Here is a 15,927-nt window from a genome sequence, read left to right on the forward strand (position 1 = left end):
CAATTAAATAGAAGGTTACCAACAGTCCCTAAGAAAACATATCTTACTAAAAATTCCATAACTCAAGTTTTAGAGTCAGACAGGCCTCGGTTGAAATCATGGTTTTGCCAGTTAGTAGTTGTGACCATGGCTGAGCATGGTAATTAAATCCTCTGAGCCTCATTTCGCTCAGCTGCAAAATGGGGATAATACCATCTGTACTAAGCTAATATGAACTCCTTTACATAGGTAATGGAATATAGAAATATCTAATAAATGAACCAGTGATATTATACTGACCATGAATCACTCTTCACTTGGAGAATTTACTTTAAGATTATTTGTCTACGCTCCAACCACCCTGGGCCACCCATCAACCCCAGGACAGTCTCCATCTATATGCATGACAAGGATGGTTACTATTGTTCTTCTGACCACTGGAGATCAAGTCCTGCTTTCATTCTGCAGGCTGTACACACAGACCTGCAGCAAGACTCCCACAGCCACGGACCCAGACATCAGTTCTAAAAAGAAGAGTGATTTTTCCAAGTAAAAGAATAATAAAAACACCTCCCAGATCCAGGGATTCAAATCTTTGGAACTCTAACTACACTGACAATCAGCACGCAGGGCTCCTGCACCGCACGACTCCTGGGGACTCCATGTGAGCAGCACGTGCTGGGGCTGGTGTAACGTGGCAGCCCTGCTGTCAAGGCTAAAGGACTTCTCACTCCCACCTGCCACGTACCCCTTCTGGTGAACTCTAGGCACACACTTCAAGTTAAAATGGAGATTTCCAGACATATTTTTAAATAGTGTTAATAACATGCTAGCATTTATCTGAAAGCTGCTTCTCTTTCTAAGATTGGAGGTAAGGAATCAACAAGATTAAAGAGGGGGGGAGGGAAGAAGGCATTTTAAGGAGAAAATCAACAACCAACAGAACCATCTGGTACAGAAAATCATTCTCAGGTACTTGATTATCCAAGGGATCCTGTAAAAACCACTCTCCACAAAGAGAAAAGCATCTGTAGCAATGCTTTGCAGAGCGGCTCATCTATAGCCGCTCGATCCCGAATCCGCACCAGCTCCAGCTGCCAAATATCTACTGGGAATACCCTGCATCTATCAATACATTTGTATTTCCTACCTGCAAAGTCGTACTCTGGTCTGAGAAGGGAGAGCTGAAGAATGTGGTAACGATGCTCATGACAATCTCGGTGACGTACCTCTCCAAAACTGAGTCTGCGTGTTTCCTGTCACTTGTGTTGTTACAGGCCTGGAGGACAAATGGACACTTAAGACATTATACCAAAACCTGCACACCAGTTGTAAAATTAAGAAATCTGTGACTATTCCTGCTAATTACCCTTAACAAAGGAAAAGGAAAAGCCTGCAAGTCAGTACTTCTCCCCTTAAGAGACAGCAATGATAAAAAAATAAATCATGGAAGAAGAGAAACAGATCAACTTGGATATCATGGTGTGGAATCACAGAACATGAAAATTGGTGTGGGACCTACAAGGCCATTGCTTCCCAATTCCTACCAACTTGCAGCAAATCTAAAACCCAAAAGGTGGTAAGAGGCATGATAACTGCAATTGTCTACATTGCCCCTAAAAGTAAACTGTTTAAGCCATTCATCTTCTCTAGGCCATAGTTTCCTAAAGCATGTAATTAAGATCCTGAATCAAATATTACCACTGAGGTCCACTGTGCATGATATTCTCCAAACCTACAACACTCTTCCATTCAATCAAAATTCTGCTGATATGCAGTACTGTTAAAAATAGTGGGCTGTGACTCAGGATAATTGTATAAGTTTTTGGGTGAAGAGAGACTTCAGATTTCACCTGCACTCTACATAATTTCGCTGTGTAGAATAAGATTAGAGATTTATCAATAGAAGAACAGGTTTAAAAAATTCATTTTATTAAATCAAGTTTTATTACCAAATTCATTAGCCCTCTAATTTGAGATATAAAATTGTATATAATAAAAAATTATGAAGTAAGGGGTAAAACAATCAAATTTTATTAGCGATCATGCTCTGAGCCCAGTGATGAGCAGTTTGTGGACACATCCAGAGAATAAAGGTAGCAACAAATTTTACAGCATTTTTGAACAATTTAAGGCAGGGGTCCGCCAAGTTAAGTGCTGCTGGCTGTTTTTATAAATAAAGTTTTATTGGAACCCAGCCATGCCCATCTGTTTACAGACTGCTATGGCTGCTCTCATGCTAGCAGGGCAGAGTTGTAGTTGTGACAGAGACCGCATGGCCCACAAAGCCAAACATGATCACCATCTGGACCTTCACAGAAAACTTGTCGGAGTCCTTATTTAAAGAGGCAAAGCAGGCCTTCCATTTCAAGCCTGAACGCCCAGATTTATGGGATTAAAAGACTAGGAAGAATTTGAGATAAAAATATATACATATTTAAATAATACATATATATATATATATATATATATATATATATATATATATCTGTGACACACACACCAGGGTATTATTAAACTATATATATATATATATATATCTGTGACACCAACACCAGGGTATTATTAAACACAGTCCTTCATTACAAGGAAAGTAAGTTCTTTCAGGCTCCTTGTCTCACACTGGGAATTGTACAGTCAGGAGAAAATACCACATTCTAGCGTTCTCCAATGCACCTTTTTTTTTCTTTTTAGCATCACAACGTTTCTGAAATTGGTATTCATCTCACAATCATTCTCTCAAGGACTGAATTACTTTCCCCCCACACACCCTCCCCCCGAACCCTACCACTACAAAACTCATATGAAATCCATAAAGCGCCTTGTGAGGTCGCAGTCCCATAGCTTTAGAACCAATATTAAGCTCAGTGCAAAACCAAATCAAGAGTACTGAAGCCCACCCCAAAGGCTGAGTCAGGAAAGCAATAGACGGAAAGTGACAGTCTTTGCAGGATGCTCGACACCAGACTGTAGGAGATATCATAAACGCTCACACTCAGGAAGGTGTCCTTCGAGGAAAGACTTATTCTCAAAGAAATGAAAAGTTTATAAATTTGATTTTAGTATGCCCTAGGTTATCATTCACAAATCAACCCATAAAGGACGAGATGAAAACCAGAAATAATCTACCTTACCTGAAGCTTGACAAGTAAAATCTATTCTCAGCTAGGAGTAAAAGGGTCAAGAGAAACGAGACGCGTGGAAAGACGAGACCCAGGTGCCTCTTTGTGCCACAAATCAGCGAGGTGAAATTACGTGACTGTGTCCTTACGTCTGCACAGGGTGACCCAGACCCACACGTACCCCCTACCCTGCCTCCTTAGCTCCAGAAAGACTTACCCTGCAGATGTCCACAAGGAAATTCTCAAACAATTTCCACATGTGATTACTGGTATAAATCTCCTTCATTTCCACCTCTGTATCCACATAGCAGTGATTCAGGAAGTTAATGTACGCAATTTTAACCTGGAAGAGAGAAACAGGCTTTTCTCAAAAAACAACTTAGTACGTGCGGGATTGATTAGTTCCCTCATTTTAATAGTGACAAGGATGGACCATGATGGTCATTCCATTTTCCCCTGCACACTTTAACTTCTATTATTTTTTGATATTCAAAATTCACTATTATAAAATTCAAAAACAAAGCTTTTGGAAGAGAATATATTCATGACCTCAAGGTAAAGAATAGAACAAAAAACACTGATCAGAGAAGAGAAGATGGACACATCTGACTACATTAAAATTAAGAATTTCTGGGACACCCATGGTGGGTCCAGTGGTTAACACTCCGTGCTTACACTGCAGGGGTCATGGGTTCGATCCCTCATCAAGGAACTAAGAAAAAAAAAAAGAATATCTATGAAATGGCACTGTTACAAGAGTTAAATGACACGATTTGGAAGAAGCTGTGTGCAATGCATATCCCCACAGAGAATTCCTACAGATTTGTGCATATATGATGGCCACGCCAAAGGAAAAACAGGCAAAAAATCTGATCTGCTATTTACTTAAAGGAATATCAAATCTCAAAAACAACATATGGAAAGGGATTGAATCTCATTTAGTAATCAAGAGGATAGAAATTAAAACCACTATGAGATATCACTATACACCCACCAGACTGAAAACAAATATATACTAATAAAGGCTCTGATAATAGCAAGGGTTGGCAGGGTCTGGGAGCAACAAGAGCTCTGGGGGAGGGGTAGCCACTGGAGTAACTGCTGGAAACCACTTCACATTATCAAGGCAAAGGGAAGAAATGCACCTTGTATGACCCAGCACTTCTAAGTATACCCCCTCCAGAGATGTGTACACGTGTGGGCCAGGACACACGCACTGGTCCTAACAGCCAAAAAGCAAAAATAACCCAAATAAACATCAACAGACATACAGAAAATCATATTGTGGGACAATGACACAGAGCAACACTCCAAAGCAAAGGAAATGAATACAGGTGCGTTATGTCAGGATGGATGAATCCTAACACCACACGGCGGAACAGGAAAAGGCACAAAATAGTGCATAAAGGAAGTTCAAAAGTGGGCAAAACTGAATTATACTGTTTAGGGATGTACAAAGAAAACTACGTAAGAGCCACGTCACAACTATGCCTCCATGAGGGAGCCCTCTGGGGGAGGTTAGGGACTGGAAAAGGACACAGGCGGGGAATTAGGCACATTTCCTGACCTGGGTGGTGGTTACACAGCCGCTATCTTCGTAATTATTCTTATACTGCACAAGTCACGTCTACGTACTCTTCTGTACTTAGGTTGTATTTCAAACAAAAATGGGTCAAAAACAAGCTATTATACCTCACTTATGCATAATAAGAGAAATGCAAATTACAACTATATCGAAATACCATATCCATATATCAGGGATACGAGAATCCAAATGTTTGATAATATACTGTATAAACCAGACTGTGAGAAAAATGCAATATTTTATTTCCTTCTTCTTATTATTATTATCACATTATATAATAAGCTGGTTCAACGTTCATGGAAGACAATTATGGTATATCTGTATAATGAAATTTTATACAACTATAAAAAAGGAATGTAGAATCTCTTTACGGACTGATATGAAAAAAAGAATGTACCTGGAATGTCACCTTTTGTGTTAAAGGGGGGGGGGGAGAAAAAAGTATACATATTTATAAATGTTTTTATGCAAAACTCCAAAAGGATACACAAGAACCTAATAAATAATTTTCTGAGGGGTGTGGGGAACAGGTAAAGAAGATTTTTCACAGTTTACTCCTTTATGGTCTTTGCTATTTGAATTTTTCAAAATGTATTAACTTTTCCAAACATTAATCTAAAAACAGTGCATATATTTAATATATACTACATATGCTATATATATATAAATGTATGCATATTTAGTTTAAAATATAAACTAAGAGTATGTATTTCAAAACATATAAAGATAAAATATATACTGTATGATCCATTTTTTTGTTACTAGCTAATGTATATGAATAGGGAAACAGAAAGCTGGAAGAATTTACTTCAAAAACCTAAGAGGTATTTATTATGGGCAGTGAAATGGTACATTACTTTCATTTTCTTATTGGTTACCTGTAGTTCCTGGATATTTTATAGTCGACATTCATTACTTTTGCAATACAAGTTTTTGTTTTAAAGAATACACTAAACAGAGTTAAGTTTTACATTGGTATGAACTGTATCTCAATGCACCGTTCTTCTCATTTCTGAGAAGTTCATTCAGGTCAACGCTCTTTGCTCAACACGTGGAATCATTCATTCCACAGAGCTGAAGCCCTCCAGCAGTTTTCCATTCTTCTTCAAGCAGACAGAAAAATTTACTTCCCCCATCATTCCTCTCACCCAAAACCAATGCTCAAGAAGATGTTGTTTCAGCCAATGGAAATCTCACAACAAAATGAGCTGCAGGTGTCAAAACTGTGAGGTCCCACCTAGGTCAGCGGAAGACTCGCATCCAGCCACAACCTCACACGCCCTGAGGAGAGACATGAGCAGGGCCCACCCATCCTGGGGATAGAGTCGCTCACCTCGGGGATGCAGTCCTCGTGGGTCACCACGCGGACAATGTCATCCAGCGGGAGCAGGGAGTTGCACTTGATCTCCGTATAGACGTTCTTGCCCTCTGTGCACACGGCCAAGAGCTCGACCAGGTGGATGTGGTACATGAGAGGGCTGTTCTCATCCATCCGGTCCCGTTCCGACCTCATCATCTGGATCAGAGTCTGGAAAGAGGCTCTGTCGTTGTAGAATACGAGGACATCCTCTCCTGAATTAACCAGCTATAATCAAAAGAACAAGACTTGCTTATAGCACAAGTTTGCAGGGATGGGGGAAGCATTAAAAAAAAAAAAATCTATTCTCAAAGAAAGAGATGTTCTGTTAGCATTTACCTTCCAAAACCAGTAGCACCTGTACTACTGAACTCACCTACATTTCATTCAGTTTTATTACTAAACAACTACAAATCTTCAGCATCATCATTTTCATTCACAGATATAAAAATACCACAACAGTCCTAAAAAACTATCAGGGGAAGAGAAAGTCTACATACCAGCATTCATGTATCTGGTAAAAATGTAGATTTCAACCTTGCACTTGTATTTCCAAACTAATAATTAGGCTATGATTTTTGTTTTTAAAAATGTTTCCATCTCCTTTTCATGCCTTATAAGTACTCTTCTTACAACTCTTTCATACGCTGCCTTATTTCTTCACAAGGACAAATTATCCAATCCTAATTAAGATACGCCTTCCTTTCAACACTCAAAGAGTCAAGGCATTCCTATTCGTAACTTGTCTCCCGGGGACTGGGGCTTTTCATAACTCTACTTAAGAATTAATCAATTTCACCACTGCATGAAATACAAAAGATCCAGAAAGGGCCGGCACAGAAGTCAAAATAAATATGGTCAATATTATTTACTTAATAATAACTAACCTTTATGAACTCTGATTGTGTGCCAGATACCATGATTACTTACAACAGCGACTAGAGTAGCACAGCAGACTTCCAATAAACGGTAGCTATTATTGTCATCATTGTCTGATTTAACCTGCCTATCAGCTCCTCAAGTGAATACCACCATGCCTTCATTTACAGAAACCCACACTGAGTGTTTGAGAAGTCAAATAACACATCCCGAATCACACGGCCAGGGACATGGTACAGCCAACATTCGCATCCCAGGTCGAGCCAACACTTTTAATGACACTACACCACCGTTCACTGAAATCATATATGTAGATAAGATTATAAACCCAAGTGTTAAGTGGATTTACTTGAGATTCCTTTTTTTTTTTTTAAAGGTGGAAGAATGGATGAAACCAAGCACATGCAGGCGCCGAAGTTGCGTGAGTGACAGAGGACCCTCCTGGCCAGACAGCATACATGGGACACTGACGTCCCACAGAGAACCAAGGGGGACTTCGCCCCAATTCCACTGACCAGCTTCTCCTTGAGAATCATCAAGCAACAATTTTTCCGGCTAATTAATTTGGTGAATAATTTTTTTTTTTTTTTAAGTCATAGAATCTACAAGAAGGGATGCTCTGGCTCAAAAGGTTCTACCCACATTTAACCTCCATCCACTGTATTTTGGTTCAGTATTCCTGGGGGTGTTTTTCCCTCTCCGAAGAATCCAAGCCAATGATCCTTAAAATAAATAAAATTATTGCTACAAAAAACTAGATCAGACTCTTGCCTGTATCTATAGCTTAAGCTCACAAACACATGATTACACACACTTATACACACACACACCCACAATTACTTTCTGCCCCTTCCTATGGCTCCTGGACAGGGTGCCAGTTCATACTGATAAAATTAAATAATTTTTAAGCTCCTACGGAACACCAGAGGAAGATATATAGAAATCCATAGTTGTCACCTCAGCCATGACCATGTCTTGGCACTTTTTGATGAATTTCCCTTCGGCCTTGACAATCGTTTGCAAGAACTTGATGTACTGGACGTTTCGACCGTGAGTCTCAATGCAGTGAACAAAGTGCTGGACGACTCTCTCGTTGATCTCACTACACAGCTGGAAATTGTTCATGAAGATGTGCTGCATCGTGACCGCCTCCAGGATCTGGCACAAGAGTGAGGGCGGGGGCACAGGCACATGGTCAAAGGAAGGCCAGAGCAGAGTACCAAGTGAGAAAAAGAAGAGTCCACGACAAACACAGAGAGGGGGGCATTTAACCCCGTGAAAGCATCTTTCTCCATGCTCGCTTCTGTACCGCCTTCCTTTTTACTCAACTTTTTCAATAAACACACAGGGCACTAAACTAATCATTAGTTTTCTGCTGAATGAATTCCAGAGGGACCATCAGCACCCAGATCAAGAAATAAAACAGGCTGCCTTTATGGCCCACCCCCCAGTTTTACTACTATTTTGACTTGCACAACCAGAGATTTGTTTTGCCTGTTCTTGAACCTCATGCATCCTCTTCTACCTGGCTTCTTTTGTTCAACGTTACTTTTGCATGTTGTCATCCATGTTGTTGCATGTGTTACTAGTTTGTTCCTTGTCACCGCTATGTACATTCCATTGCATGACTATACCACAATGCATTGATCTGTTCTACTGTTGATGGGCATCTGCAGGAGCATCTAATTTTAAGAGTAAGTAGTTACACAATTCTTATGACAAATATGATGAATAGTGTGAACAGTGCCGCTCTGAACATTCTTCTCAATGTCTTCTGATAAGCACAATGTATGCGTCTCTGTTGGCTTTATACCCAAGAGTCGAACTGTTGGGTTGCAGAGTTTAAATATGTTTGGCTTCGGAAGATACTTCCAAACAGCTTTGAAAGATGTTACCAATTTACATTCTACATTACAGCTACTCTGTATCCTTGTCAATACTTAGTAATGTCAGTCTTTTCATTTTAGTCACATTTTGTTGCACGCATCTTGCTTGATTTGCATTTCTCTGATGACTAACCATGTTGAGGGCCTTGTCATATTTATTGGCCATTTGGATAACCTCTACTGCGGAGTGTCCCACTGTTAAAATTTTTGTCCATTTAAAAAAGTGGGCTGTGAATTTCCTTACGGACTCTCCTGAGTTTGATACCTATTCTGGGTATGAACTCGTTGCTGGACTCATACGCTGTGCCTTCTCCCACTCTTTGGATTGTCTTTGCTAACTTAATGGTGTCATTTGATGAATAGAAGTTCTTAATTTTAAAGAAGTCCAATTTATTGGTATTTTCCTTAATGACTAGTGCTCTTTGCATACTGTGTGAAAAAACTTCCCTTTCCACAAGGTCATGAAGGTATTTTCATGTTCTCTTCTAGAAGCTTAATTTTCTACTTTTTACCCAGACTTACTGAGTTATTGGGTTTTATGACTAGTATGAGGCAGGGGGCTTTAACCTTTTCATTTTTTGCCTTTTCTTTTTCTTAACATGACAAAGAGGGAACATGACCCTACAACGCAGGAGTCCTCTTCCTGGAAAGCTCCAGCAGTACGGATGAGTGAGTGTTTCTGTGTGTTTCTGCGTGTGTACGTGAGGGTGTGTTCATGTACAAACATGTTCTTTGCAGTACTGTTCACAAGCCAAAATCAGACACTGCCTAATTGTCCATTAATACAGGAATGGTCTAAAAAAAGTTACAGCCATTCTACAGAATGCCATTTAGCCATGAAAATGAATGAGCAAAGTTTATATATTTTTCACTTGCAAAGACAGCCGAGATGTGCTAAGTGAAAAAAGCAAAATGCAAAACAATGGGTGGCGTGTACCACCATCTTCTTTTTAAAAAAAGCATATTACACATTTAATATATTTTTAAAAACATATTTAACTAAAATGTAACATAATTATGTTTTACACGGATATATGATGTTTTGTATAAACACAGAAAACCTGATGCATGACCTTAGGAGGTTGTGCCTGCATGGTGAGAATCAGCACTTTGCTATGGACGGAGTTTGATGTAATGAGGACTGTTATTAAGAAAAAATATCAATTCATCTTACCTTTGCATCTACCACCTCTTCCCCCCTCCTTCTACCTTTCCTCCCAAAAGGATGGGGAGTATTTACATCTTCCTGAGTGCTGATCATAATGTTCCCCGTTGGAATGAATGTTGCCTCATAACAAGTCCCAGTGGCCACAACAGCAAAAGAACAAGGCGTTCTTCTCGCTTCCTGCTTCCCCACCCTCCTCCCCACACAGATTTCCAGACAGGCCTCCAGTCTTACCCCTGGGTTGAGAAACAGGTTTATATGTTTGTGGAGCAAAGCCTGATTCTGCTGGTTGCCAGCACAGAAATTCTGCAGAAACTCGTGAGCCAGCCTCATTATCTCCTGCATCTTGGTGTCTTCGGCCTGTGTGGAGGGAGAGAGACAAAAAACAGGTTGAAAACAGGGCTATGCCTTCGACTAGAGAAGGTCGACAGGAGAAAGCACTGATCTCTAGGCCAGGAGGCCAGGTTCGATGACACCTCCATCCCCTCCGACTAATGTGGGGCTCTGGGGGTGTTTGCTGGGGGCGGGCTGTGTGAAAACACTGGGGGACTGCACTGCTGACCCTGCAAAGAAGCCAACACGCTGTTTATACTTCATGGAGAAAAGTGAATTCTCTCCCACTAGCTTTGGGCAGAAATGAAATGATTTTATTGGGGAAAAGGGCAATAGAGAGTGAAAGCTAAGAGGAAGTGTCTGGAATTCCACTGTCTAGCAACTGCTGACATCTCTGAACCCCCTACTTCTGAAAATACGGACGGACAGCAGATGGGAGCCGACTTCCCCACTGGCCATAAACCCACACCTCCCCACCTCTCAGGCATACATTTTTAAGTTGCCTTAACCTGTGGACACACTAACTTTCGGCAGTAGCTAACATGGCACAGTGGAAATCTCTTTAGATTCTAAGTTAGGGCACAGGTATCTGTCTTAACTCCTTCCCCTGTCACTTCAGGCACATTATTTAACCTAAGACTTAGTTTTCCTACCTATAAAATCAGGATAATATGTGTCTCAGGCATTTCACATGGATGATTACGATATTCTCATTTCATATATCAAAAACACATACTCGATAAGCAACAAGGATATATTGTACAGCACAGGGAAGTATAGCCATTATCGTATAATAACTTCTAATGGAGCAAAATCTATAAAGATAATCAATCCCTTTGTGGTACCCCTGAAACTAATATAATATTGTAAATCAACTATGCTTCAATTAAAAAAATTACACTCAGTATTTGTAAAGAGTTGGATGCCTATGACAAGACAATTATATAAAACCTCTTGCCACTCTGCCCAGTTCTAAACAAGCCACCATTTACAATAGTAAAAAGGCCCCAAATGGAAATCGTCCCTCAGATTCACAGAGCCCGCGTCATCTTCCTAAGTCATCGCACATACCTCGCCGCATTTCAAGGGCCAGAAAGTGTAGCAGCTGGGAATGCAGGCCCTGAAACCAGGCTGCCTGGCCCTTAAGCCAGGTCTACAATTTCCAAGCTGTGTGACCTTGGGCAGGTGACTTAACCTTTCAGTTTCCTCATCTGTAAAATGGAGCTAATAACACACACACACTTCCTACTGTGGTTACGACGATTAAATGAGAAAATTCATGTCAAGGGCTTAGACAGTAATGACTCAGTAAACGTTAGCTATTGGTACTGGTCTAGAATGAGTGTCAGCAAATTTTTTTCTTAGCGGTCCAGATACGTACTTTAAGGCTTTACGGGTCAAAAAGCAAAATGGAAGACATTACACACGAACTTATATAACCCCTGAAAATTTAACTATTCAAAAACGTAGCAACCATTCTTTTCTCATATGCTGTATAAAAATAGGTGGTGGGCTGGAAGTGATCCACGTCTGCAGTTTGCCCACCCTGGTCTAGACAACAGCCCTGTGAGAAAACAGAAGACTTCTGCCGAGAATACTGACGGAAGGAATCCGAGCTGTCAGTGAGACAATCGAACAAAGCAGGAGATTTAAAAGGACACTGTTAGCAAGTCTCAGAACAACAGAACGGGTATTACATTTGTCTCCCATTTACAGAGAGAGGGGCAAAGCTTCTAGCTCTAAGAAACAAGAGGGTTTTGGACAGACAGACACCGCAGCAACCTTGAACCACTCTGCATTCTTCCTCTTCCTCAGCTAAGAAAGGAATGGGCTGGTGCACAAGCTAACTAAAAAGCTTCTGGGGCTTCCCTGGTGGCGCAGTGCTTGAGAGTCCGCCTGCCGATGCAGGAGACGCGGGTTCGTGCCCCGTTTCGGGAAGATCCCACATGCCGCGGAGCGGCTGGGCCCGTGAGCCATGGCCACTGAGCCTGCGCGTCCGGAGCCTGTGCTCCGCAAATGGGAGAGGCCACAACAGTGAGAGGCCCGCATAACGCAAGAAAAAAAAAAAAAAAAAAGCTTCTGGCCTTCGAAGCAGACTTTTACAGGGCAAGCAAGCAAGCTCATAAAGACATAACAAGAGGTTAGCTGTTGGTAGGAATCCCTCCACTGTTCTCACACACTGGGATGACTGTACCCATCCAAAAACCAGACAAATTACACGCACACACATACACAATCTCCTGCCTTTGAGCCACCAAGTCCAACCGAATCTGGTTCCTACAGACCGATTCAACACTGCTCTGTAAATGAACGTCTCTCATTAGGGAAACGTTATTATGAGGCAAAGCCAAGGCCAGCAAACTCCCTCCTCACATTCTTTACACAGAGGGAGGTAAATCCACTTGCTCTTTCTAGTCCAAATGTCAGCCCCATTTGGATGACACCCACACCTGTCTACATGAACGCCAACATAGTTAAGTACCTGACCTACTGGAGGGATTAAACTTGTGCTTTACTGGTGGCTGGTGAAAGGCCTGACTCATCTGATTCACACAGGCACCATGACTGAGGAGGAAGACTTGGCAGGGAGCTTCCTCAAGTGCAGGGCCGTAGGTAAAGGTGTGTTACCTACAAAGGTGAGGTACAGGTAAGGTGGAAGGCACAGAGGTCCAAGGCCCGGGCTCCACGGGTGAGCGGGGCTGACTCTGCAAGGTGCAGCTGGGCCTTCCAGGCAAGTTACTAAACCTCTCTGGTCTCAGTTTTCTCATTTAAAATGGGGCTTCTAACAGTACCACCTACCTCGTCGGGGTGTCCTGAGGGTTAAATGAGCAGATGACAAAAGGGCTCAGCACGGTGCCTGGCGCCCTGCAAGCACTAGGCAGTGAGCCTTCTTCAGGCGACTCCACCAGCGAGTCTCTGGGAGCCGCTGGCAAACTCAAGAGACCGGAGTCTATGCCTTTGGACTCTAAACTTCCCCAAGCCTCAGTCTCTTCATCTATCACGTGGCAACACCAAGATCACCACACTGGGTTTTAGAAGCTTGAATGAATGCTTCTGAAAGTGCCCTGTCAGGCCACACGGATGCAAATGTTATCCTCCTTCCCTCAACCCCATCACTAGTAATGCCAGATGCTAACATGAAAAATGGGAGACGCAGTGTAACGGCTAGCAACAGACCAGAAGACTTAGAGCCAGGCAGTATCTGACAGATCCAGCTCAACCGGCTGCCAGCATATGAGTGAGGACCTTGAGTGGGCGAGTCCCACACCCCCACATGCATTTAGTAACTTGTAGTGCTTACATGCCTGAGTAACACTGCGGACGAAACTGTACAGCAAAAGCCCATGTGCAGAGACAGCTCTGTCATCAGACCTTTGTGTTCAGACCAAGCTGCCCCCATCCAGCATGGTATGGGAGTGAGGAGAGAATACACAGACTGCTCCTTCTTTATAGACTCTTCCAAGTAGAGGGAGGTTATGGGTGGTTTTGCTTCCTTGTTAGGATGCTCTGTTTGTTTCATATAAATTACCGAAGACGGCTTTATAGTGACAATCGCCACATCAGCTTCCTTTCTTCACCGACCGCTCCCAAGTGCGAAGGGTTTGGGGAAACCCAGGAACCCGCCCCCCATGGAGCGGCAGCCATGGATGTGGACGCCCACCTTCTCGTAGGGGATCTGCAGCAGCTCCAGCACCACGGCGTGGGCTCCCATGTTCCGGAGCAGGCGTTGCTGCTGCTTCCGGCTCTTCCTCACAGAGGTGCCCTCTTGGACACAGAGTTTGCTGAGTCGAATCAAAATCTGGTACAAAGAAAGAATCAGAGTTTCTCCTCTGACCCCCATCTCAGTTCCGAGGACCTCACCTACAGCCTACTGACTACAGTTCGTGATACCTCACTGTATACTTGGAATTTGCTAAGGGAGTAGATCTTAAGCGTTCTTACCTCCCCCCACTGGCTCCCCCAAAAACCTAACCATGTGAGTGATGGATGTTTAATTAACTTGACTGGGGTAATCATTTCACAGTGCATATGTATATCAAATCATCACTTTGTCAAGTATATTATAATTTTGTCAATTATACCTTAAAGTTGGAAAAAAATTTTGTGAAGAAAAAGAAATCAATCTCAGAAAACTAGGAAGTGTAGTTGGAAAAAAGATTACAGGGGGCGGTGTGGACAAGAAGGCAAAAGGATCACAATATATTAAGAACATAAAATGACGGAAACTCCTCTAACTTGTAGTATCCCTACTGATTGTATTAAACCAAATCCACATACGGCTAAGAACAAGTCTTCCAGAACAACCAATGGATTACGGCTCCATCAGCAAGTAGGATGGTTTCAGATCTCCTAAAATGGTATGACTCAGCATCATTGCCAAGGACTTGGGAAGAATTTGCTCTAGGGTAAAAAACACCAAGCGCCAACCTCCCAACTTTGAACTAGCCTGTGCAAAGATTCCTAAAGAGATATGGTTCTAATCGGCGGGTACTACGTGCCAGCCGCTGAGGTATATCCTTGACAATTTCACCGCTTAACTCTTCCTTCAACTGTAAACCTTCAGAAGTATAGGTGCTGGAGGCACCTATACAAGGTGAGGACACTGAAGACACACAAATAGTAAGTGGCAGAGCTGGATTTGAACCAAGACCTGACACTAAAACCCAGGCACTTCACCTCAGAGGTTTACTTTCTCCCTGTTACACTTTCCATGAAGGGAAAAGCTCAAGAAGGGGCACTTACCTCTTTGACCACCCTGTAGTTGTAGCTACTGGTGCTCTCATGCTTCTGGGACTTGTTATTCCCCTCCTAGGAACCAAGAGGAACATGAGTGCGGTTTCTACAACTCTTAGGTTCCTGTCTGTTTGTTAGCATTAGCATCACAATTTAGGAAAGAACAGGAGTTTTGCAGCGTTTTCCAGCTGTCATGCGGGGTTTGTGCCTGTCATCCACTTGCTCACAATCAGCTCCCCTCTGATGGGAGAGGATGCACATTACTGCACTGATGGGGGAGAAGGTGATGGTCCAGGCATGGCTGGAGAACAGGTCCTTTCCCAAGTGCGTCTGCAAGGGACACCTGGAACTAGTCTACTCAAAGTCTGTTCTACATGGGCCCAGGTGGCACGAGAGACGACGCTGAACTTGTATTTGTAGCTCACTTCCTGGAAGAGTGGTTGTCACCCTGTTAACAAGCAGACCTCTTGAGAATCAAGCCCATCCTATCATCTGCATTTTTATCTAAAACCGGAGGAGGACGTTTACTTGTTCTGAGGACCCCATCCATCTCCTCCTGCAGCCTAACTTGTGTGTCACCCACCTCTGTTTTCTTATGTTCATTTTCACCAGATGCACGGTCCATGGCCTCGTCGGGGCCCTGCCCTTTGTACACCCAAAGCTCTGACTTCTCCACGATGGATCGCAGTTGGTCCAAGTCTTGTTTGATCTGTTTGTAGTTGTCGACATCTTGGCTGGTAACAAGCAGTTGAACCTGAACGAATGCAATTCATTAGTGACTCACAACAGCCTCTCAGACAGACAATGCCAACAACACACACACACACACACACACACACACACACACACACACACACACACACACACACACACACACACACACACAC

At 42.5% G+C, this 15,927-nt stretch overlaps 1 protein-coding gene across 3 annotated transcripts in view; it reads right to left on the reverse strand.

Annotated features, from left to right (window-relative positions):
• Nucleotides 1-15,927, reverse strand: part of ITPR1 (inositol 1,4,5-trisphosphate receptor type 1) — a 303,138-nt gene that overhangs the window by 131,135 nt on the left and 156,076 nt on the right. For all 3 annotated transcript variants that reach the window (XM_007453070.1, XM_007453068.1, XM_007453069.1), the window contains 8 exons: nt 15,624-15,794; nt 15,050-15,115; nt 13,968-14,105; nt 10,208-10,333; nt 7,880-8,080; nt 6,020-6,271; nt 3,319-3,444; nt 1,130-1,258 (listed from right to left, as the gene is read on the reverse strand). In XM_007453070.1, the coding sequence (XP_007453132.1) occupies nt 1,130-1,258; nt 3,319-3,444; nt 6,020-6,271; nt 7,880-8,080; nt 10,208-10,333; nt 13,968-14,105; nt 15,050-15,115; nt 15,624-15,794 (1,209 nt within the window). The remainder of the gene's footprint in view (nt 1-1,129; nt 1,259-3,318; nt 3,445-6,019; nt 6,272-7,879; nt 8,081-10,207; nt 10,334-13,967; nt 14,106-15,049; nt 15,116-15,623; nt 15,795-15,927) is intronic.

The sequence above is a fragment of the Lipotes vexillifer genome, unplaced genomic scaffold (assembly GCF_000442215.2).
Source record: "Lipotes vexillifer unplaced genomic scaffold, Lipotes_vexillifer_v1.1 scaffold1105, whole genome shotgun sequence".
NCBI classification, from domain to species: Eukaryota; Metazoa; Chordata; class Mammalia; order Artiodactyla; family Lipotidae; genus Lipotes; species Lipotes vexillifer.